Genomic DNA, 24,023 nt, shown 5'->3' with positions numbered 1-24,023 from the left:
TTTTAATTTCCAAAAGTTTTTTTTATTTAAGAGTGTAGAAACATCTTTAATGTCAGCAGAAAAATCCTTATAAAATTCAAAGCTAAAGTTAGTAAAATTATATACGTAGATCATAAAGATATTTAGATGTAGAAAAACAGCAAGCATGCACAATTTTAACTAAACACTGAGAACTTCAATAAAATAAAATAAAATATTCTTCACTAAAATTCACATCATAATCTACGGTGTGTTTTAACAGTAAAATATCTTGAACTACTATATTTAATGGTTATGCTAAGTTGGCATAACAGTAGAAGGTGGACAGGAAGTGTAAAAAGAAAAGGTCATTTCACAGTAAAACTTCAGAAACTTGTCAGAATGTGAAACAGCAGGTCTGTTCCTGTGAGCGCTTAAATAAAATCTGTTGAACTGCTGCATATGTACACTGCTCCAGTGAATCAGTCTGTACAAAATCACCATACTGCTGTGTGTACGTGCACAATAAAGACGACAGCACTACAGCGACGCCGTACGTATTTTGCGTAATGGACCTCTCACTGTCTCGCATCCTGGCCTTTTCAAAATAATACTGCGTGAAGGCATCCTGAGGGAATTGTCTCATTATTTCCTTCTCTAATGAGAAAAACAAAACTGCCGCAACTCAGCAAAAGTCATCGGAAGGATGCAGAGCAGCAGACGGACCGTCCTGACGTAAAACTGAGAAAGATATAAGAGACGCATCACAGCAGACGTGGCAGCTCCTGACAGAGGGGTTTCAGACATCAAAGAGTTAGCTCCAATTATATTTCCAGTCCATCTATATCTCTGGTATATAACTGTACATCTGAGTTACTCAGACCTCAGCACTGTTTTCAGAACTTTCTTGAAAGTAAAAGAAAAAAAAGTTAAAATTAAACAGTTGGGCTCTCTGGCACCTCTGACACCGCTGTGAGGTGTTTCCAAAGTTCAGAAGATTCACTTGTGTTGTCTCCCTCATTATCCGTGAGCACAGTCCCTAAGTGTTGAAAGGTTTGGTACTTCTGTCAGAGTAGTGGGCTCTGTACTGGGCCGCCATTTCCTCCACCCAGGCCATGTTCCAGTCCCAAACAGGCTCTGGCTCCCCGTACGACTCGCCCTCTGTGTGAAACGGTGGGTACAGGATGCTGAGTGGGGACGCCGGTGGAGAAAAGTCTGAACATAAAAGAGGAGGACATGATGACATGCATTCTAATATTAAGGAGACAGAGTTCTTTCTCTGTTTAAAAGAGAAAAAAGCATTTTTGCCTTTGGAGGCACACTTTTCATGCTGCTCGACTCTGAGGAGAAGCTAATTTTGTATGTGCTTTGAAGCAGCTGTCCGCCTGTGAAAATAAAACTATTCAAATATCTGTCAGGCAGCAGGTAGAAGTCACGGTGCCACCTCACTCCAGCCGCGCCCTGGGTTCTAATGTACTTTAAAAGACCTCAGAGAATGTTGTTCTCCGTGAGTAATGGCAGTTTGTCCGAGGCAGAGAAACTGAAGCTATAATGAGTGTGCCAGTGAAAATATATATTATACAATGTGGCCCAGTGAATCATGCCAGCCCGCTGTTTTTATATCCTTCTAGTCAGCACTGTTTTTATCCTTTAACCCAGGTCTAAGGACATAAACTTTTAGCCTCAGTTTGCAGGAATTTAGCTGAAATGAGAAGATAAATATTACTCTTCCTGAGACATTTAACAGACAGTCTTTTTATACTTAAACTCTGAACAATCTTTCTCTCTTCATTTTGAGATGGAAAAAAAGGTTGGGAAAATTCATCTGCAAGTTATCGACACTTACTGTACCAAAGTTGATACTACCACATCAAGAACAACAACAACAACTACTCCTACTACAACTACTACTACTACTACTACTACAATTACTAGTACTACTTTCACTGGTGCTACTATTGTATGATATTCATGGTTTTACCACTCTAAGGATCCTTAGTGTTAGCGTTACATGGACTCATTCTTCTGCTGGATGCGGCTTTGAACTGCCCCTGTAACCAGGTAACCAGATGTGTGTATAAAAAATTAGGCCTGTCAAACAATTGAATGTTTAATCCGATTAATAACAAGGGAATTAGAATAAATTAATTCTGATTAAATTAGATTCAACAATGTAAGAAAAGAGTTTCTATTGGGCTGTCAAATGATTCCAATTTGAAATCTGATTATAGAGGAGTAACTGTGGATTGATCACGATTGATTGTGATTAATTGTGATCGTAATGATTAATCATACATCATACATTTAACGTAGCTGATAGTTTTAGTTTCATCCACTGATGTGGTTGCCGTGCAGAAAAGTTGTTCCTTTTTCTTCTGTGTAAACCAACGACTGGCAGACACAACAACACTGACGGGTGAAATAACTGCACCAAAAGAAATGACCCAATGCTTGAAGTCCTCCAGACTGAATTAGAAGCTATGGAGAGATGAGAGATGCACAGGGGCTTTGGTTCCAGTGCAGTGCTGTGTGGTGAAGAATAGTAGAAGGACATGACAGAAAAAGAAAGATGGGTAAACAGTTCTTTTTTCTTTCTTTTTTTTCTTAAAGAAAAGCCTGATGGTACCTTCCGGGGAGAGTGGGTGACGGATGAAGTGACAGAGCAGAAAGGATGACTCATCTGTGACTTCAATTTACTGAAAGGCCCTAAGTAATTGCCTTGTTCCACCTTAGATATTAGATTCAGTGTCTGTTTCCTGAAGCAACAGACAACACACACAGAGAAGGCGTTAGTGTGTAACCTCCAAACTACAACGAACTCTTTCATTTTCCAACAGCGACGACAGGGAGAGTAACACAGAATAAACTTGATGTGTCATGAGTTTGTCATGATGTGATATCCGGCTTTTCCCACTGGCCTGTACAGACAACAGGCTCAGTAGTGCCCGTCGAAAGCGTTTTAGGATAGGGCGCCATCTAGTGGAAATATACTGTACACACAGCAGGGCAGACTTCCTTTTTGATGTTTTTCTTAATATTTATGTTGTATCAAACAAAATCAATCAGATTTTGTGTTGCATCAAACTGGTATATCAAGGCTTTCTACAGTAGATGCCCCATGTTGGCGACTTGGGTGATTTGATTGGATGCATTTGATGTAGATTATGTCACAGCTGTGGTTGAATTGTGTTTTGTGGTTTTGTTGCTTCAGTAATGGTGGTATTGTGGCTTACATGAGTTATCTGAGATATAAAGACTTGTTTTACTCCATTTCTGCCTATTATTGATGGCTTCCATAAACATAATGAGATTATTAGGATGTGCATTTGTTCACAAAGGACGCCACTGAAGGCCTGAATGAGAAGTGCATTGTATGCCACTGGGATATACTGTATGATGAATAGTAATTATCCTTACCACAGGGATTTTGTGAACTTATATTTAAAATAGACACTTGACAAGTGGAACATTGTGCCCACTGTCCATTTCCTATATCTGGTCTATGTTTTGGATGTATAAAATACAGAAAAGCACTGGCTGATCCTCTGCTCACCTGACAGAGAGGCTCCACTCATACTTTCTGCTGCCACAGCTAACAACCGTGCGAAGTTAGCGCTGTCGTTGGTGTAGCAGCTGTCCACTGAGCTGATGAGGCTGGTGCGGGCACTGGCCATGTTGGTGTCAGAGACTGAGCTCCAGGTGTTCCACAGTGAGCTGTCCCAATCGCTGTAGCAGGAAGACGGTGTGCTCTGCAGGCGGCCACGCTGCAGACTGGTGGACGGAGTTTCATCTAGAGCAAAATCTTCCTCCAGCTGAGAGGCACGTGCTGGCCTGTACATGTAGTCCAGATGTGGAGAGAAGGCACTGGACAGGAAGGGCCGCTGCTCTGGCAAAACACTGTTGGCAGAGTGTAATGATTTGTTTGGCTTTCTTCTTTGGCTTCTTCTTTTAGCTGCTAAGTCGTAGTATCTACAGAAACTTCCTGCCTCCACTATTCCTTATCTCCACAACTACCCACCTTTATTTTATTACTCAGATATATGAGTGGTTCTAATACATGTACAATGGAATCATGCCTCCATAGAACATCATATTATCTGAACTGGACACACACACACACTGTCACACTCCACCTGCATCTCTCTGGTTTGGGGCTGAGCTCCAGATACTGCGTGGCTTCCTGTGCCGTCAGTGTGCCGTCATGCTCCTTTTCTAATGACATGGAATACGGTGCTGCAGACTGATGGCTGTGGGAGGGGCATTTGTTACTACTGTTAAAATGACCTGGTTGCCCATGTTGGCCAGATCCAGCAGACACAGACTGGAGGGAGCCCATGTCCAGTGTGATCTTTGTGGAACCACTGGATCTAAAGAAAGTACAGGTGTAGAGATTAGAAATAAACCTCTGGAATAATCAATGTTTGATTGTCAATCAACAATAATTAAACTAAATCTATTTGTTATATCATGTTATATATCATGTTATGTATCATTATACTATTTTACAATAGAGTATGACATAACATTGAGTTATTTTAGAAAAGGAGCAAACAAACAAGCTGACATTTTTACACTCTCTGAACAGGCGTTATTAACAAAAAGGATGTCATCTGACAGTTTCTGGCCCGGGGCCTGTGTGTTACAGACTTTATTGAACTACTTGTTCATCTGATCTGTATGATTCTTCATAGGAAAAAAACCACATTAGTTGTGCAGCTACAAGTGTGATGTTTTTCTTTGCTGTTGTTTACACAGGCAGAGCTGTGTTTGCCTCACCCCTCATCTGAGGACAGGCTGTGTGCATCTGTGATGTGGTCTGTGGACATCTGTCCTGGTGGAGGCAGCATGTCCACCAGGTGAAGTGATGCAGAGTAGTGCAGCAGACGAGGACAACCGGTGACTTCAGCACATTCAGGATGTCCACCTGAATAAATGGATGTAATGAAGCAGATGGTTTTATTTGATTATTCTAATGACATACATGAGGCACAACTTCTTTAATATGAGTAAGAGGGCAGGAGAGGAAAAGATTCTGTCCACACCATATCGGCCTGGAGGGATGTGACTGAGTCTCTGTTTGTAGATACCGGGTGGACAGACCTGGTTTCTGGTTTGTACTATGGGGACACTATTGACTGCATGCAACTCTGAAGAAAATGGAAAAGGGGAGTTAAGTGGTGACCACCTCATTTGGAGCCAATAGACAAAAAACAAACATAATTTCTGCTCTATGATCTAAACTGCAGACCTGGAGTTTTTAAGGGATCCTTGAATATATGTCAATAACCAAAATACACAAACAAATGTGGCAAAATAGAACAGGGACATACAGTTATATATTCACTATAACTAGAACTGAATTATTTCTAAACTATAATAATCTCCTCCATCCACCAAACTCACCCTGCTTGCTGTAGATTTTTTCCTTCGACTCTCTCAGCACACCCATCTTGGGCTGTGGACGTATGCCCTGTTTCCACGGCAGCATCTCTTGGCTTCCAAGGGGGGAGCTCTTACCAACAGGTTGGGAGAATATCTTGATGGTCTCGACTCCTTGCTGATATGGCAAGTGACTGTGAGACACTTTAGGGCGGCACCCAGGACTGTTAAATGTCTTGAGACCATTAGTCGTCAGGTCCACGTAAAAAGTACCATAGACTCCGCAGCTATCGGTCACAATAGGTACGATGTGGTCCGCACAGGCTGGGTCTTTCTTGGATGAGATGGGCAGGCCTGAGGACAATGACAGCATCAACAGAGAAGGACACGTGCTGTGAAATGTCAGCTGTCATTTACTTTTATTTACATGTTTTTCTGCACAGTCCTTTGTCACAGTTTCTCCGTTTATTTCAAAACATGGTGAAAATTTCTGACTTGAAGATGACTGGAGTTTTTAATCCACATCTTTAACACTTTACAACTTCTTGTTTAGAAATTAAGTGATTTTTTTCCATTAGTCATTGATACCAGTATTTACTAGGACATTATGGATGTCCATAATCATTTCAGAATGGTCAGGTTTACACTCACTGGTGCTCCTCATGCCAGGGTGCTTCTGACCTTGTGCCCATAAATCCTGGTATTTCTGACCAAAGGCAGGTCTCCAGGTTCCAGAGATCCATGGAGAGTCTGGAGCTGCCATCCTTTAAACAGACAATAAAATGTCACAACATTAGAAACTAACATCCATTAACAAATAAGACTGTGTGATCAGGTTAGGTTTATCTAAATTTTGCATTGCACTCATCAGCTACTATTTTAGAAACAACTGTTCATCTGCTTATTATTAATACTGATTTCTAACCAGCCAATCCTATGGCAGCAACTTGATGCTTTTTGTTTTGAGACATTGCCAAGTAACCAGCTGAAGATCAGAATAGTAAAAAAAAAAAGATTTATCATTTTGAACATGACCTGTTTGACCAAAAAGTCTCTGGGATACGTAATATAGAAACTGTAGAAAATCTTAATCAACCCACTTCTAGTGAGATGTATTTAATGAACTGGCCAATGAGTTGGTTATTAGCCTCAGAGCCACTTCTCTAAGCTTTACCTGTGTTTAATAACGAGATCTTCATTAGCCAGTCTATGCAAACCTGAAGAAAAAAACAGAGAGAAACATATTGAGAACACAATGTTTTGTTTTGTTTTTTTCTGTTAAATCAATATAAAAATGATGCAAGGCTCACCTTTCCCTTTGCTATGTCTTGGTATTAAGTGGCCTGTTCTGCTGTGGCGTCTGAAGAGGTAGATGGCTGCAACCATGAGTATACACCACAGGAGGGCGCCAATAACGCCAATCAACACAGGATCCTGAAGTAGAGCCAAGACCTGGGGTAAAGGTCGTCTTTGGTTTTCTGACTCGATACTAGGCCCTCTCTGTGAGTCTGACATACACACAAAACAATATGAGGAAATAATTTATAAAAAGTCAATGATGATGTTCAGTTAATTCAGGCTTAAGTCTGTGATGGACTTGCGGAGGCTATCTAACACTTAAAAATGCTCACTGATGATAAATCCATGAGGGTCACTCTGCAGTCCAACTCCAGCACCGTTGACAGCAGCTATAGTGAGCCAGTAATGTTTCCCTGGTTTCAGAGCCGTAATATCAAGGCTGTGTTGTCCACTGTCCACTGTCCAGTTCTGATACTGCTGCTTGTCGGACTCTAAACACCAAACCTGAGTGGAGAACAGATTCCATTTCCTGGTTAAATAATCTATGCCCTCAGAATATTCAGAGGGGAGTGAAGGTAAAAATGTTAAATTATAGAACACACAGTGATACTACACCTGAGAGCCAGTAACTATAAAGCAGTGCTGTTGTCAGTGTATTACCTGATAACCATGGATGATACCATTATGAGTTTCATATGGAGGAGGCTCCCAGCTGAGATGAATGGTGTTATTCTGTTCATGCCTCACTGTTATGGACACAGCCAGTGGGGGGGCACTGGGAACTGCACAGTAAAGATGGTTTATGTTATTATACTCATATGACAGCACATGTATGTATATATATAAATATATATATATATATATACCTAAATATATTTAAGTTAGCAGTAATGTTGATTGGAAATCAAATAATTTCCTATAACTGTATCTTTTCTCACTTGTCTCTGGCACTCTGAGGTGACGGGTGTTGCTCTCCCTTCCATACAAGTTGCCTCCATAGGGACGGACTTTGAACTCGTACTTATAACCTCTCTTTAAAGGCCCCACCTGAGTTTGGAAGCTGGGCAGGGTCACTTTCTTGGCTGCCCACTCTGAACTAGCAGGCAGGAGGGAGCGATAGAGAACCTCAAAGCCATCGAGGTAATGTGGCTGGACAGTAAGATACTGGAGCTGGTCATAGAGAAAAAAAAAACAGATTCTTTACATTTATTCATCCACTGTACACTGCTGAAATTTTAATGTCTCTGAGAAACACTAAGCTTTTCTATACCTTCCATTGTACCAGGGACATGCTGGACCCAGGGGTCATGATGGTGACATTATCCAGAGCCACCCGCAGGGCAGACAGCTCTTTGTGAAGGTCTTTTTGTTTAGTGTTGGCCACCTCTGGGAAAAGTGATTTATACGTTAAAATTGTTTAAACTTTAAATTTAAGCAGCTGGAAAGTCACTGTGTGAGTTTCTGCCAAAACCTGGATACTTGGAAACATGGATTCATTTTTTTCTGCCTTCTCAACTCATGTTTTTCTATTGCTTATGCTCAGCACTACATCAACATCAAGTGCAAAAATATGTGACATTTTCTGACCTTCAACAAGCAGCTGTGCACTGACGGTGACCTCGCCGATGTCATTGGCAGCAGTGCAGATGTATTTTCCAGCGTCTTCCGTCGTGACATAGTGGATCTGAAGAGTCTGGTCTGGGTTTACGAGGTACCTAAGGTTAAACATACAACAAATAACAAATGAAGACTGTATCATTTTAACAATTCTGGGAGTTCATTTGAAAATAAAAACTTCGGTTCCATGAGTCATTGCTGATACGGTGTATTCACTTCACAGTTTGTTCATGTTTTTGTCAGGTGGTAAGTACCTGCCATTGGGCAGTGACCCTTGCTCTCTGCTCCAGTTCACAGACGGCGGAGGGTCACCTTTAGCTTGGCAGTAGAACTGGGCTGACTCCCCCATCCTCACTAACACGTTCTCAGGCTTCAGCATAAAAACAGGCTTGGCTGTGGCAGAGAAACAGATGAGGTTAGGACTGTGCTTTACTCCTCCTGTATTATGTCCTCATTATTTATACTGGCAGCAATTGTATATTTTATATTGTAGTATTTCTCCACCTTCCCTAAAGACACAAAGGCTTTATTTGTAGCCTAATGTACTGAGAAACATTTAGCTAAAAATAATTGACACTAGTTTTTTGCAGTATAATCCTGGAAAACTGGATCTACGTACTTGGACAAACGTCTAATATTTGACTTGTTTCTCACCCAGCACAGAGAGTCGAGCTGCTCTGCTCTCTCTCATTGCTTCAATGTTACTGGCCACACACACGTAGGCGCCTGAGTGGCTCTTCTCTGTGGGAGCAATGATCAGCTTTCCACTCAACTCCTACAGCAGGAGCAGAGAAAAATACAGGTAACGTTCACGACACAACATTTTTGCTTGTGACACTGGTGTATGTCTGTAATGAAGGGTTTCAGGCATCGAGAGCTTGGTTCAGTTAAGGACTTCAGTGGTCTTTGTAAACACATTTTTTGACTGGCTACTTAAGTAGCTTGACTGGGTACTTAAGTATTTTTAACCAGCTAATGCTAATGTGAAATAAGGAAAAAGGCAGCAGTCAGTTTTTACACTTGCCAACAGAGATAACATTGACACTAGTCTAACTGGACTGTTGAGTCTGTTGTAGTGAATCAGTAGATGTTTTCATTAATTGTATATTTTAAAATGAATAATATGTAATATTAATTTTACATTGTAATGACCTCTGAACAATCTTTTTATCTCCACTCCTTCTCGGTCATTTCAGTTTTACCTGTGCAATAGAAGCAAACATACTACATACTACCAGTGAAATGCAGTACTGAAGGTGTTGATTTAGTAGGAGATGGGTCTTACAGTGTAGTGATGGTCACTGCTATTAATCTGCAAACCGTCCTTTTTCCACATGACGTTTGGTTCAGGGTGTCCATGCGGGGGCTCACAGTTTAAAATGGCTACCTCCCCCTCTGCCACCTCCACATCCGTGGGCTCCACAATAAAGTCCTCCTTCAACCCTGCAACAGCAAAGTCATGGCAAAACACACAGGTTTCAAATCAAACACACAAACAAACAAACAAACAAACAAACAGACATTTGTATATTATTAATTCTGGTTTCTGATCTAATTTGGCATTTTTGTGGAATCCTGATTTTCCTGTATTTCCTTTGGCTCTCCTTTGGTTCTCTTTTCTGCTCAACATCATTAGGAAATCATTGTTCTATACTAAGATAAGCAGGAGACGACAGGGTGACTTTCTACTGTCTCAAAACTACTTCTTAATTAGAATTTTAACTGTGTAAAGGGTAGAAGCAGAGGTGGCAGTTTTCCTTTCGACAGATGGGCTGCTCCAGATGTTTTTTTAAAAAAGTCTAATTTAGGAATGACGATATATTAGACATGATTAACAACACTTGGTATTAATCAGGATTAATCCAAAGCACCACTGTGATTAATCAGATTTAAAGGTTTAATTATATCAGTCTATTATACTTTTTAACTAATCGACCTAGTTGTTCTATTAAGAGACTAAAGATGATTGTAATATACGACATGTGGAATTTAACACCATGTGTGTGTGTTCTTGTCTGTTGTTGACACTGTTAATTCACAAGAATGAGTTCATGTTTGTTATGGAGGTGGCCTGTGCTCTTTATTTATTGATTTGTTCCCTAAGACGCTGGCCAAAGACATGGAGACTGGGATTTAAGTTAAGCAAGCACTCTACGCTGACTGTGGCTGTATATAAGGGTGCGAGTGGTTGTTTGTCCTTTTTTCTGCATGGCCTTACCTGCAATGTGCAGTGATGCGTTACGGCTGGTGGCCTTCCCTGCACTGTTGCTGGCCACACAGGTGTAGATACCCTCGTGTGACTGACCAGGCTTGCCTCCTTCTACACTTACAAAGAAGAGACTACCATCTGGAAAAACCATGGCCTGCCAATGACCATCTCCATTCAGCGATGCCAGTGGCTGGCCATTGTGCAGCCACTCAATGGTTGGCTTGGGGCTGCCGTCTGCTCGGCAGGAGAGAGAGGCAGGGTTCCCAACTTTGACTACCACATCAGAAGGGTGGTGTACGATTCGGGGCGGTATCTCCTCGGCAAGAACCCTAAAACCTGATAGGGATAAATAGGAGATGTTTATGCATACTCATCTCTTTAATTTTCAACTTAAATTTATTTTTATTTTAATAACAACATTACAACTACAACATCATTCCACCCCTTCAGTATTCGTTTAGCTGGCAACCGCTCACCCAAAACAAACAATCTTTAACACAGCTGCCAACAAACTATTTCTATTTGCAGCCAGCAGGAGTGGAATGCCATTGTCTAAGTTTCCCATGAAGTTGGATTCTATGCTAAAGGAAACTGGAAGACTGTGATCAGCTTCCTGATAGGAGAGGAGGTTCGAAGGTCTCAGGAACATCAGCCACAACAAAAGCTGCCTGGAACTCCCCCAACAGCACATCCGCAAAGAACAAAAGGCCTTTCAGGAGGAATTTTACTCCAAAATGCCCGTTAATGACAGATTTATACGTTAGGTTACATCCCTGTTGTGTCAACAATGCTTGGGTGCTTAAATGTAGCATATTGGGAACATGTTGAGATGTCATAAATTTAAAATAGTTGCCCTGTCTGTTCATTTATTCTCTGAAAAAAAAAAGTCAGATAACAACCAACAATGACCTCTTCAACCTCATGGTCATTTTGTTTCTCCACATAATGGCAGCATTTGTCCATGTGAAGATAGAGGATGCTTTTAGTCTACAAAAATGCATTAATGTGATGTGTGATGTAGAATTTAAATGGTGTTTAGTCTGTGAAAATTCAAAGTGGAATACAACGCTGTGATGCAACTCGGGCTCAAGATCTTTAGTATTAAATATGAATTTAATCCCATCGAATACACATAGAAGTTGAGGTTAGACTGGCATTTCATTCACTGTAAAACCTGATCAGAATTTCATTTTTAAACTTATCTAAGCTGTATTTGACAATGTAAATTACATTCTAACGTTAACCACAGCCTCAGAAATAAGGTGGTGTAAACTGAGACTACATTGAAAGTATATTTACGTAAAAAAGAAATATAAAATGTCTGAAATAGTCTGTTTAGATTAGTTAAGTGAGGCATATATTTAATAAAACAAACTTACCCGATACAAAAACTCCAAACAACAAGAACAAGTTCAAAAACATATTTGTGCCCATTACTGAAATTTAAAATTAAAGTAAAAGCCTTTCTCTAACACTAAATAAAATTAAAGTAAAAGCCTTTCTCTAACACTTCTCATTCTATTTAGACAAACTTAGTTCAGTATCTTAACGCGAGGATAAAACAACATCTAACTAATTCTCACTGTTTTGTTGGCAGAACAAAACAACCCCTTACAATATATTTTTTTCCAATAACAAGGGAAATATAATAGTAAACTGTCGCATCAGTTATCTCCGCTACGGACGCTCCCCGTTCCATGAACGCAACACCAATGTCAAGGTAAAGTAGTAGTCAGGAGTATTGCGCTTAGGTTTTTTCAAAATAAAAATCATGCACGTGCAATTTTCACTTTACTGCACATTTTCTGTCTCACAGGAGATATATTTTGTGAGATCAATTAAATAAAAACGCTTTGTTTCAACAAATAGATCCTGGTAATGTTGTTTTGTTTAACAAACACGAGCCCTTACTCTTTTAATCTGAAGGCTCTTTTTCGGCGTTTTTCCTTCTTTGAATCGCAATTGACAGACGCACCAAACCCAGAACACCTGAAGTTGGTTGGTATTGGTTTACTTGTTGATTTTTCACGGAGTTTTGTTTGTCACAGCACAGTGTTAGACTGATGAGGCGAAGTCCACGTGCCCACACAGTCTCACCAAAGCTCTGGTGAGTTTTCACACTTACACTGGACATAAACATTAGCAGTTTAGAAATAAAACACCACTGGTAGGAAACATGGCTGATAAAAGAGGAGTTTCCATTAAAATATTATACCAAATACATTTTATATAGTTGATGTCACACAGTATTCTCTCAAATTGCAACACCAACAGAAAATACCTCATACCTAGATATTGTCTCAAAACATATATATATATATGTATATATTTCAGTCAAATAAAAAATGAACTGAATAGAGTACTGTATGTTCTGTACCACGCAACGGTTTGTTACAGCTGTCATCACTTCCTAAAAACAGGAAATTCAGAGTCTGCCTAGTTTCCAAACAATTGAAGGAAATTATGTGTCTTTCTCATCTGGTGTCTGCAAAAGTATTTCTCTCATTATTGTGGCTCTCTGTTTGTAGTATTTGAAACATTCAAAATGTAAAAAAAAAATTAACCATTTACAACATTACAAATTATTTTCTGTAAATTATTCTATTTTTTTGTTTTTACCTCTACAAATGTGGAAATCAAACCATTCCCTCTAAGTGCCATTTATTATTTGTTTTAATTTGTTTGCTGTTTTCTGTTGACTTTTATCTTAATTTGTTTTATGTAATGGTATGGGGTTATAAAATTTACTGAGTTGTTTCCTAGTCACAGAAAAAAGAAGCATCTAAGAAGTAAGTGGACTGCCCTAGTTCATTCCCTCCAATGGCTCTCATAAATAAAGCATTGTTTGGTGAACTCTTCATTGTGAGACTCAGAAAGAGCCGGGGCTAAGTGATGGATGTTTATATTGATCCAACAACTTGGGCTTGATGGCCCCGGCATCGGCCAGCTTTCAGTCGGCAACAAAAGCTTTAGAGAGGATGAAGGATGAGTCCCGGCTAAACACAACTCATGGGAATTCCACTGGGCTGGGATGTGGTGAGGGAAGGAACCTCATTCAGGTTCTGGACCAAAGGTCAGGAGAAGTGTTGGAGCAGGCAAAGAGGGTGGGATGGAGTTAGAAAAAAGAGAAAGAATGTGTCAGCTATAGAGAGGAATGTGATAAAAAGTGACTTCAGAGTCAATTAATTGTGTGAACTGAGTGTGTTTGATCAAGAAATCAGCATCAAAACAGGTCCAACAATGACATGAACTGTTCTGTGACTGTGTCTGGTACACCAACACGTTTCAGTATATATGTTAGCCTACTGTTTTACTGAGTAGAAAAAGCAAATACATACAAATACATTGGGATGTCCCAATGTATTTGTATGCTTGAAAGTAAATACAGCATCATTCTGTTTTTATACAATCTGTGACAAAGACTAAGTACTTCAAGGAATTCACTTTGTGAAAAAGTTATATTTTTATATTTTATAGTAGTCTCATCAACAGGTATCATGTTTGATCCATCCATCCATCCATTTTCATCCGCGTATCCGTTACCGGGTCGCGGGGGCAGCAGTCGCCACCCACATCACATTGCACCGTACCAACCCCCCTAAACCTTCCTGCAGGTGGTGAGTCCACTGGAAGTATCATGTTTGATCTCTTTTTTAATTCTTACAGTACTGTTGTTGTACATTTTAAATATTCAAATAATACATTTGTCATAGTTAATATTATTCAGAGATAACAGAATGTTTTAGATACATTTTGCAAAAATGAGAAAAGTGGTTGGTTGGTGATTGGTTAAAAAAGTTTATTTTAATATTAAATACAAGTTCTAAGAAATTCTCTCTATATTAAATACCTTCTATTTTAATACAGAGGAGTGGAATTTAAACATATTAGTGGGTCACTAGGGATTTTCTGGGCTTGTATGCATTTACACATAATGACAGTTGTAATGGTTATTATTAATGCATTCAAAATGTAACCTTAAGCGATAATCAAATAAATTGTGTCAACTTTCATGCACAGTGTAGTCATTCTCCAGCAATAAAAAATTCTATTAGTTGTTGTTAAAAACTGTTACATTGTTAAATCTGTCAAATCTATTAATTATTATTGTGTTAATATATATTGGATTTGCATCAGTTTATTATGTATTTTTTCTATATGGTGTATTAGTAAGGGTTGGTGAGACTCCAGTATTGGAAGTAAATGTTAACAGAACAGAAGGGTTAGAAAAAGTACTTTAGATTAATTCCTTTACTATCGGAAATATATTACATTTTAACAATTACATTGGTAAAATACCTACACTCTGCTGTTTTGTTAAGTTTGTCAAGATATTTGCACAGGTATCTATCCTTACACTCACTTATACAGGCCTAATACATACATCAGGGTATGCAGGGATGCATACATCAAGACTCACCTTTTCTTCGAGGTGGCCTCTGTTTCTGGTGTTGTTGTCTGAAGTTGTGACGGACATGCTCCTTGACCCGGGTCTTTGACCTTCTGTCCTGGCCTGACTCTGATGGACAGTTGTCCTGGCTTCTGCACTTTGGTGAGTACGCTGCACAGGTGCAGAGCCAGGATGCACAGAGGAGCCATGCACTAACCCGCATCTTTATTCCAGAAGTCAATGCCTTAAAGATGCAGAACCTTTACTACAGCTTCTATAAATATTCCATACCATCAGGAAGTTCAGCTTGTCTCCTCTGGTTGTTACTTAGAACCCTGTCATACCCTGTGTTGTCTGCATATTCCTTAATCATGGCTGTGGTCTCCTCGTCCTTCCAGCTTTAATTTGGCTGCTCTTGGTCTGGTCTCCTCATCACCCTCCTCCATGGGTCCTTTTTTCAGAGGAGGGAGACGTTTGAGGGTAGTTTGGGGAGGGGGCGATCAAAAACAAGATTCAGACCTCATGCTGGGTGTATAGTGAGGGGAAGGGCACCAAGGGGTACTGTCTTGTCTGTTGCCATTTATTCTGCATGGGACTAGGGGGTTGGGGATGTAACACAAGAGAGCCTTGTTTCCTAAAGTCAGATCAACTAAATTAATCAAACGTTGACCAAGTCATCCACCTTTTCAGTTATACCTCTTATAGTGAAATTCTACATCAAATACATTTTTTGATGAATTGATTTAATTATTCACACTAGAACATATACGTTTCATTCTGCAAGAAAATCAGATGGATGTGATGCCCCCACCCTCTTCATCCCCCACCATCTCCCCTCTCACGTACTACCCATAACCACCCACTAGTTAACTAGCCAGGGAAATTTGTAGCTGTCTGTCTGCACAGTATGAGTCTCATACATCATCTTGGCTGAACCCTAAGGAAGTGTAAAAGAATAGTGGACCTTGTCACAGTGACCTGAAACAAAGTCACTGTATATACAGTGTATAGCCGTTGCATCTGTAAAATTAAAAAAAAAAAACATTTTAGGTCAGGTCAAGTGTCAACCCTACTGACCAATTTTCTATGTTTTAACAATTACGATGCATAGGTTTATAGGAGACTGGGGTCTTGTCCCACCCCTCTGGCATATTTCATATAATGATGCTCACTAAAAATGCATAGGTTCAAAGAATTCGTGACAGCTTTTAATTTATTCACACTGAAATATAACACCATCCAACTTTGACAGAATCATTTCAAAGTAATTATAAAAAATATTTCATTTGTTAAATTCAGTATGAGGTTATTTTGGTACCTATAGTGATGTTACCATGAAATATATTCAGTTTGTGTTTCCTTTGGAACTTATGACTTTCAAACTTCCTTCTGTAACACTTTTGACAGTCAAGCATCTGATAGAAAACTATTTAGAATAAACTCCCCTGGAGGACCTAACACTAAATTAGAGTCCTCCTTGACAATTATTGTAGACAGTTTACAGTACTTCGACAAAGTCAGAAGGTTTGTGTTTTTGCTCATTATTCTAAGAATAGGTTGATTGGACCATGCTGTAGATCAGGCCTGTTGAGATGGAGTTACAATTCTGAACACAACATCCCTCCTGTGGATTTCTTATGGCACCTCCTGCAGATTAACAACATGGACATTTGAGATAGACTTTTGGAGAAAGCACAAATGTGGATGCGATGTTGAAGGGTTGTTTTTTTCTTAGTATTGACATATGTTGGCATTTTTACTTTGTATGTGGTGAACTTGACAAACGTTACATTAAGTGTCAGCACAGGCCACTCTGACCACCCATCTTCAACCATTGTGACCATGGCCTTTGATCAGTGTCGCTGCTGCTTTCTCTAAGCTTGTCCAGCACTTAATCATGTCTTCAGCACTGTCAAACTGGAACCCCCATTGGGTCAGCTGTGGCTTGCCTGCAGGGGTGCCTTGTCCAAGATGTTCAAATCGACTGGTGAGCAACCTGACCTTTAATCTGGACCTTTATCATATGTTGGCGAGGCACAGCTTAAGAGTAAATCTTCCCAGAGAGAGAGAGAGAGAGAGAGAGAGAAACAGAGACACAGAGACAACCACCATCTCAGTTTGAGGAACTTACCCCCTGGTGTGCGTTTCCATGAAAGTAGCCCCCATATACTGATATGCATTATGCAGATCAGACAAAAAGCAGGTCTGAAAAGATATCAATCCAAAATGTGTTTGTTTCTCCCGACAAATCCACTTTTTCCATTGTCATGCGTCGTCACACTTAATAATGTGTCTATCTATTCGTGACAAAAGGTCACCTAACCAAATATCCACTAACAGGTTCTGAAGTCCTGTATCTAAGTTTTAACTCGACCTTATTTTCAAAGAGCACTATGCAGGGTTTATTTGCCAAACATTTTAAAGGCACAGCTAATATTGGCATCTGCTTGATTTAACATGAACTAAGTGACATTCTTTGGGGATAAGTGCCCCGACTTTGCCCAAATCCTAAGTGGATTTCCACTGATGTGGGGTCTGCGTGGGATGGTGACGGTATCCATATCACAAACAGAGGGCGAGGAGGCTGTGGTTGTGAATGGAAAAGCAGAAGTTCTGCTTGAATGCATCTGAATGCAGGATCTACCAGAGAGGCGCACACCCCGCTCCCCTCAGCAGCTTCAGAGCTGAGCTCCCTGAGCTTTCTGCTCACACCTCTTTGCCCTCGCATTGCTCTCTCTTTCTCTTCCTCTCCCGCCCCCATCTCTTTATATGTCCAGCTGGCTGTGCTACAAAGACGCCAGCTCCCAGCTCCAAATGATCCTCATACCCCCACATGCTTTGTTCTGCTCATTTTCCCACTCCCCAGAGACAGACTTTAGGAGCAAAAGATAAAATGAGGAAAAGGATAGAGGGAGCAAGGAAGGATGGGGGAGAAATTACAAAGGTAAGGAAGTGTGGGAGAATGTGTGAAAAAGAGATGGAGAAGATCTTCGTATTTCAGGGAGTCCACATGCTTTGAGTTCAAGAATGCCAGGCAAACATTTCACAAACAGTTTTGCACTTTCTTTATATAGAAAACTCTACAGAGAAGAGGGTGGTTACTGGAATTTCAGGTGAACTGTCTTTACTCTCAGTGGTCTTTGAGCCACTGGCATTTCGGGGTCAGTTACAGCAGGGGCTAAGATCATGTGTTTCTGTAATCATGCGGTCAATTACAGGCAACAAGTCGCATCAGGTTCAAATGGATTGGATTACCTAGCCTACTCTGTTGAAATCGTCCAGTTTCCCAGCTTGTGTGAAATTATGTGGTGGATTGTTGTGCAGAAAAAGCCACAGTATGGAGATGTGGGCCGGAACTAATAGGATTGGTTTTGATTCATTAGATTCTCTTTCATCATCCTGGTTGGAATTCCACTCCACGTCTCCTTGGGCTTCACACTTTTAAAATGGGAGTAGGCGGGGGCGGAAAGTGTTTATAATTGGGCCTCTAGACTGCAAAAGCTCATTACTCTCTATGGAATCATCTGCTCTATGGAATCATCTCCTCCATGGAATCAGCATCAGGATGTATGAATGTAGCACTGTGTTTGTCAGAAATAATGACAAGACAATGTGGAGTGGAATTCAGTGGCTGGCAGAAATGTGAAACCAAAACATGTGAAACAATGCAGGGAAGAAAAAACACAATGGTTGTGTATAGAATGAAAATAGTGTCTCTAAATGATTTTATACTTCAAGAGTGAATGTATAATTCCATGCCATGTATCTTCCAACTTGTGTTTTGCTTGCTTTAACAACCCAAATGTAAATGGTGCTGTATGCAATGTTATGCACCAGTTCTTTTTAGATGTTTCAAGCTGTTAATATTTAATCATGAAATAAGAACGAGTCACAATCTCAAACTTCACGGTGTATGTTGGCTTTATCGGAGCCAACTGCTACTTTATTCATGAGTTTTATTAAAATTTGTGATATGAAATGAATGTGTGCCTTGAAAAACCTCTTCAGATTTGTCCAAAAACTCTTGAAAGTAATTGAGAGTGAGACTGAGGTGTGGAGAGATATGAGACTGTGAACTCATCTCTGCCACCTCTGACTTAACATTTTGTGGTTCAGACAGTGCTGCTGTGTACAAACCTCAAATCACAGCAGGTCTTTTTAGTGTTTTAGACTCAGTCCTGCTGCTACCCTTCTGTCAAACATCATTTTGCTTCTATGTGTTTTCACAGTCTTCTTCACCTCTTTTCTGCACTTTCATTACTGTGGACTGTTGATCCTAAGTCTATGAACTATTTCATCTTTTCTTCTTCTATACTTGCAGATTGCATCTCATTATCACGAACTGGATTGTGCTTTTATTTCCCTTTTTTTTCAGTGTGGCCCTCTGTTCCCCCCAGGTTCTCGTCAACATGGTCCTAACACACACCCGTATCCCAAAAAACATTCAAAAGTACCATTTACCGTTAATGAATCAATGTAGTCAAATTGTAGATTTTTTTCGAATTATTAATTGTACAGTAAGTTTATTATTATATAATTGTCCAGATATTTCAATTTTGCATATTGCAATGCTTCTTCCCATTGCAGAGGGCATGAGAAAATAATATTGCCTGAATAGTCTCAAAACAGGAGCAACAATATAAATATATAAAATCTTATAAAAATGAAAAGTCGGTTTATAGAAAGTTGTTTAATCCCTTACAAACACACACATTAAAAACTCTTCATTTAATCACTTCACATCACCAAACACAGTTAAACAGTCTGGATTGAGCATTCAGTCCAGCACAGCACCCAGGTCCCTGCTGCTCATGTTTGGGTTTTTTCTATGGTCTATTTCCACATGATGCTGTGGCCCTGCTGCCAGGCCCTGTTTGTCTTTACTTGTATACACGATCCCGGTGCCAGCTCTTACTCTGGCTGTTCTACTGTGTTCTTAAGGCCTTGGCATAGACCGGCTCCAGGAAGTGAAAGGGAAGCAGCATGAAGAACATCACCAGAAAGACAGCGCTTGTCACTGCCAGCAGCACGTAACGGCCGATAAACAAAGTGTCCACTATCTGTGGGGGAAGAAAAGGGACGATCAGTTTAGTGTTGGTGGGTTCTTCATTTCTACACACAGAAACAGTAAACACTGTCAACGGCCCAATATGTGCCATGAAGTAATACAGTACAGTAATTCCTCTGTTCACCACAAGATGGAGTGAAAGAGCTTCAATAGAGGCAGTAAGGCTGTCAGTCTTGTAGAGTTCATCCAAAAAGTAAAAAAAAAAAAAGTTTGCTTGTGCTCCGCATTTTTTTCTTCAAATGTTAGAACTTTATTTAAAAGCAAGAGTGTATATGTAGATATTTTCACAGTATTGGAATTCCACTGTTGAAATATCTAGAAAGAGGAACAAATAGGACATCTTTTAGACATCACTGTGTTAGTATCATTGTCTGAAAGACCTGTTATTTAAAATTGCCGAATTAACTTTGAATGAAGAATGTAAATGGAAATGTCCGGATTTGCCTTAAATGCAGTAAATGATCAATTCTTTCTCTTTGGCCCAGTACCCAATGACCCATGGACGGTTCGGGGGCCTCTGCAGTAGTTTATCTTTGACTCATACTTGGCAAGAAATGTCATCATCATCATCAACCTGCTATTGAAGGCGTAAGAAGTCTTTCAACCTCTCGATCAGCCATCTGTAGATTTTTGTTTTTGTTACATTTCTTCTGCCACAAAAATGAAATGCAGTGACAGAAAAAAATGGCTAAAGGAAAAAAACAATAAAGATACAAATGATTTGGAGCAGGGAAAAAATCAGATGTTCCTTTTCACAATCACTGAGAGAACAAAAATTTAAATTTCAGTTATCTCTTTTACAGTAAAAGTTACTTGCAAAGAGTAGTAAAAGAAGAAAGGTTTTTACTACTGACTAGTCAATAAAATTTTAAGGACTCCATCAGTATTTGGCAGTGAAGTTTGGTGAAAGTACACTTTATTTTATCTGTTTGAACCCCTCTACTGTTTAAAGCAACCATTCTGCAAAGACAAAGAATCTGAATCTGCAAAGACAAAGTGAGAAAAGATTCCGAAGCTACACAAGAAAAACAGCAGCTTTGGTGCTGACTTAAGTGAGATTTTACTGGAACTGCTGTGTTGACTGAGTGCAGTATGTGTGTGTATGAAGCCACTGGTGTCTATGGGAGACTAGGATGTTTAGTGTGTACTCTCTTATGGATGCATTTAACGTGTCTCACTTTTTAATTTGCCAATTATGTTGTAAGCAGGAATCCAAGGTGTGAGCCATGTTTTATTAATGTGCAACTGAGCGCACAGTGGGGTGTAGGCAAGTGGAGAAGTGGAGGGGGCATAGAAGGGGTGAGAGTGGGGATTCCACTATAAGCCACACCCCTGCTGGCATTGTTTAGAATCGTGTGTAAAGCAGATCTAGGAGTAATGATGATTATTCTGATATTACTTAGATATTTTTTCAGATTTTTATTTCTTCTTAAATAACTAATTCTATCCTCACATAATAAAAGGGTTCATTTAATTCCCAAGCTTCATGCAGAAATCCAAGAGGTCACATTTTGCCTGATGCTGGTGTCTGTCTTTGCACAAAGGCTATAAAACGTGAGCTGACCAGGATGGGGCTCTGCTCTGCTATTTCTATGGGATGGCAGCTTGCCTGGCAGATCTGTGTGGCTTACTGGCACAACCCTGAGGCAACATGGGGGAGGTGTTTGTTCTGTGTCGCTGTTGGACCAAGATAAAGCAGAAAAAGCCTATACGACAAACAATCACACGCACAGACATCACACATGCACACACAGACATAGTGATAGGTGCATGTACAGACATAGAGTACAGCAACTAGTGTTAAAGTGCATTCATTATTCATCTTCTAACACAGTTTGCCAGTCTATCACAAGGCCACACAAGAGAGAGAAAATAATTCCACCCTAATAGTCATATCTGAGGCTGATTAAATTTAACAACTAATAATAATAACTCATTGCACGTTTATTACACTACGTTATATTTGGGGATACAATCCCAAGTCCAAGTTCCATAAAATAGTTACAATAGTTAATCAGTCAGGTTAAAAAATAACTTATTGATTAAACAATTAATATAAACCCCAAACTGTACTGAATGTGTTTACAAAGTTGAAAACCCACGCACAGGTTACAACAAAAACTCACCTCTATCTCTTTGACGGTAGGTGTTGTCTCTGGACTGCGAGGGAAAAACACTAGGGCCAGTGTGATGGTTAGGGCTAGGAGAAAAACAGGAATGATTCCCAACCTGTTCAGACAAAAACACAGTAGGACAGAAAAAAATAAAAACCGTGCATTTATGCAAACATTATTCTATTGTGCTCGGAATGGTGCACAGTATTTCCTATCTGTAAGCAACTGGTATATAAATAAGACGTCGCTGAAATGAAGCTATGATGTTAAATAAATGCTAAGTTTGGTTGGCTAGTAAAATCAGTGGATGACACTCTACTGAAATAGGTGGACTTTTTGATACAGGATGAACACACTACAGCATTTCAAGGACCAGGATTCGCACTGGTGAAATACGGTCACAAGCCACACCTGAACTGCGGTTCAGGAATTCCATACAAAACCGTATTACTATCAACTATTTGCGAGTTTAGAGTTTCTGGTCGAGTTGTAATCCGGACGATGATTGAACCAAAATAATATAAAAAAAGGAAAAGTTCAACGTTTATTGGCACTGACAAACCTCTGCACCGTCAAGTGGGGGTGAATTTGAGTGCGTGTGTGTGTGTGTTGGTGGTGTGTTCTCACTCACTTCGCCGATCCCGATGCTCTCAGCAGCATCGTCCCAAAAACAAGCGCCACAATCCAAACGACTCCAACGACAAAAACTCCCGAACCGACCTCCAACACGGTACCGGCCATTGTTGCTTCGTACGAGGAGTAGACGGAACGAAAAACTTATATATTACGGCTGATGTGAATGCAACATAGGAGTAAAGAAGCAACTTCAAATGCTAACGGTAAGTAGATCCATTGCACGCGGGGTTTTATAGTTATTTTGCATTCGAAACGATTCGAAATAGTTGTTTTTATGCATATTTATCGTCACGCAGTTACAAACTGTCACAAAAGTATAAGTCAAACAACAAGAATCTGAAATTGTTAGTAAAGCTTTATTCTAAGGCGCCCTGTGTTCCTGGTTACAGCAACACGTGACGTGATTGGGAGGTCTAAATCCGACATGAGCCAATTAGAGATGTCCTTACTGAAAAGCTCCACCTATGAAACGTGTAGCCAATGAGGAGTTGCTTTTCCGTTTCAGTAAATTAAAACAAATATTGACAACACAAATAATGACGCACAATTAGCCCATGGCTTATATATAATAAATATATCATAAATATGTTTCTACATATTTTTGTTCCTCTATGTTGAGTTTTACTGACTATTCTTTGCTTGGTTCCTTGTACCCCAATGTAATACTTAACTTAGTCATTAGATATCATATTATTCAATGTATTTAGTTGATTCACAACGAAAGACTTTCCATAAAAAAAGGAAATCTGTTATATATATATATTTAAACACAGCATTTATATAACATACTTTAAATTTTATTCTATATTTGTTTCGGTTAATCTTCGCTTTGTCTGTAAACTGCTGTTCAATAACTTAACAATGCAACATTGGATACAAGGGATGTTACCATTAAAATAGCATAATTAAGTTTTTAGATAGTTCAAGGACATATTACTTGTTGTTTTTTTAAAACAATGATAAAACGCTTTTTTTAACCTATTTTGTTCCATATTTATGGACTGTAACAACCGTACCACTTAATTTATGCGTTCAATCCCTACTCTGTTGTCTCTCTTATATCGGTTTCTGTTTAATGGCTTATTTTAAGCTTTACCTTATACTTTCCTGTTAATGTTCGTATATCCGTCTCGTCTGTTAATAGCTTGTAGTTATCAAAGTGCGCCGACAGAGGGCTGGCCAGACCTGCGTGCGTGTAGTTTTGTGGTGGTGCGTTTACTTGAAGAGAGACTTTAAGTAGACGGCGTTTGCATTTACGAGCGTTTATGGATGAGTTGGAGGCTTAGAAAACGCTTTAAAGCAGGAGGGTAGATGTGAATAAAAATAGGATTTTCGGTGCACACGTTCAGTGAT

At 39.7% G+C, this 24,023-nt stretch overlaps 3 protein-coding genes and 1 long non-coding RNA gene across 8 annotated transcripts in view; 2 read left to right on the top strand and 2 right to left on the bottom strand.

The window, feature by feature from the left end:
- robo4 (roundabout, axon guidance receptor, homolog 4 (Drosophila)) lies at nt 1-15,408 on the bottom strand. Of its 4 annotated transcripts, none has more exons than XM_025065489.1 (20): nt 11,960-12,148; nt 11,842-11,924; nt 10,472-10,798; nt 9,539-9,696; nt 8,908-9,028; nt 8,508-8,646; nt 8,224-8,351; nt 7,907-8,022; nt 7,575-7,806; nt 7,297-7,418; nt 6,969-7,140; nt 6,648-6,845; nt 6,512-6,554; nt 5,989-6,101; nt 5,362-5,691; nt 5,001-5,105; nt 4,735-4,882; nt 4,092-4,325; nt 3,512-3,855; nt 1-1,173 (listed from the first exon to the last, which is right to left on the bottom strand). In XM_025065489.1, the coding sequence occupies exons 2-20, from the start codon at nt 11,894-11,896 to the stop codon at nt 998-1,000; spliced, it is 3,261 nt and encodes a 1,086-aa protein (XP_024921257.1). In that variant the 5' UTR covers nt 11,897-11,924; nt 11,960-12,148; the 3' UTR covers nt 1-997. The 4 variants fall into 4 exon arrangements, with proteins under 4 accessions (XP_024921257.1, XP_008330694.1, XP_024921256.1 ...); XM_008332473.3 differs by lacking the exons at nt 11,842-11,924; nt 11,960-12,148 and adding exons at nt 1,940-2,009; nt 14,883-15,408 and having other exon boundaries at nt 1,069-1,173; XM_008332472.3 differs by lacking the exons at nt 11,842-11,924; nt 11,960-12,148 and adding an exon at nt 14,883-15,404.
- Nucleotides 12,298-20,530, top strand: LOC112488606 (uncharacterized). The gene is made up of 3 exons (XR_003052845.1): nt 12,298-12,569; nt 19,794-19,949; nt 20,406-20,530. It is a non-coding gene; the product is annotated as an uncharacterized LOC112488606 (long non-coding RNA).
- On the bottom strand, nt 19,528-22,808 carry tmem218 (transmembrane protein 218). The gene is made up of 3 exons (XM_008332471.3): nt 22,666-22,808; nt 22,047-22,149; nt 19,528-19,912 (listed from the first exon to the last, which is right to left on the bottom strand). Exons 1-3 carry the CDS (start codon nt 22,773-22,775, stop codon nt 19,778-19,780), a joined length of 348 nt encoding a protein of 115 aa, XP_008330693.1. The 5' UTR covers nt 22,776-22,808; the 3' UTR covers nt 19,528-19,777.
- Nucleotides 22,736-24,023, top strand: part of LOC103394963 (pbx/knotted 1 homeobox 2) — an 81,163-nt gene continuing 79,875 nt past the window's right edge. For both annotated transcript variants that reach the window (XM_008332470.3, XM_017041829.2), the window contains exon 1: nt 22,736-22,873. The gene's annotated coding sequence lies outside the window, so the exon portion shown is untranslated. The remainder of the gene's footprint in view (nt 22,874-24,023) is intronic.

The sequence above is a fragment of the Cynoglossus semilaevis genome, chromosome 19, assembly GCF_000523025.1.
Source record: "Cynoglossus semilaevis isolate Cse_v1.0 chromosome 19, Cse_v1.0, whole genome shotgun sequence".
Taxonomy (NCBI): domain Eukaryota; kingdom Metazoa; phylum Chordata; class Actinopteri; order Pleuronectiformes; family Cynoglossidae; genus Cynoglossus; species Cynoglossus semilaevis.
Note: the sequence above shows the minus strand (reverse complement) of the source record. Positions and strands in the feature narration are given on the sequence as shown.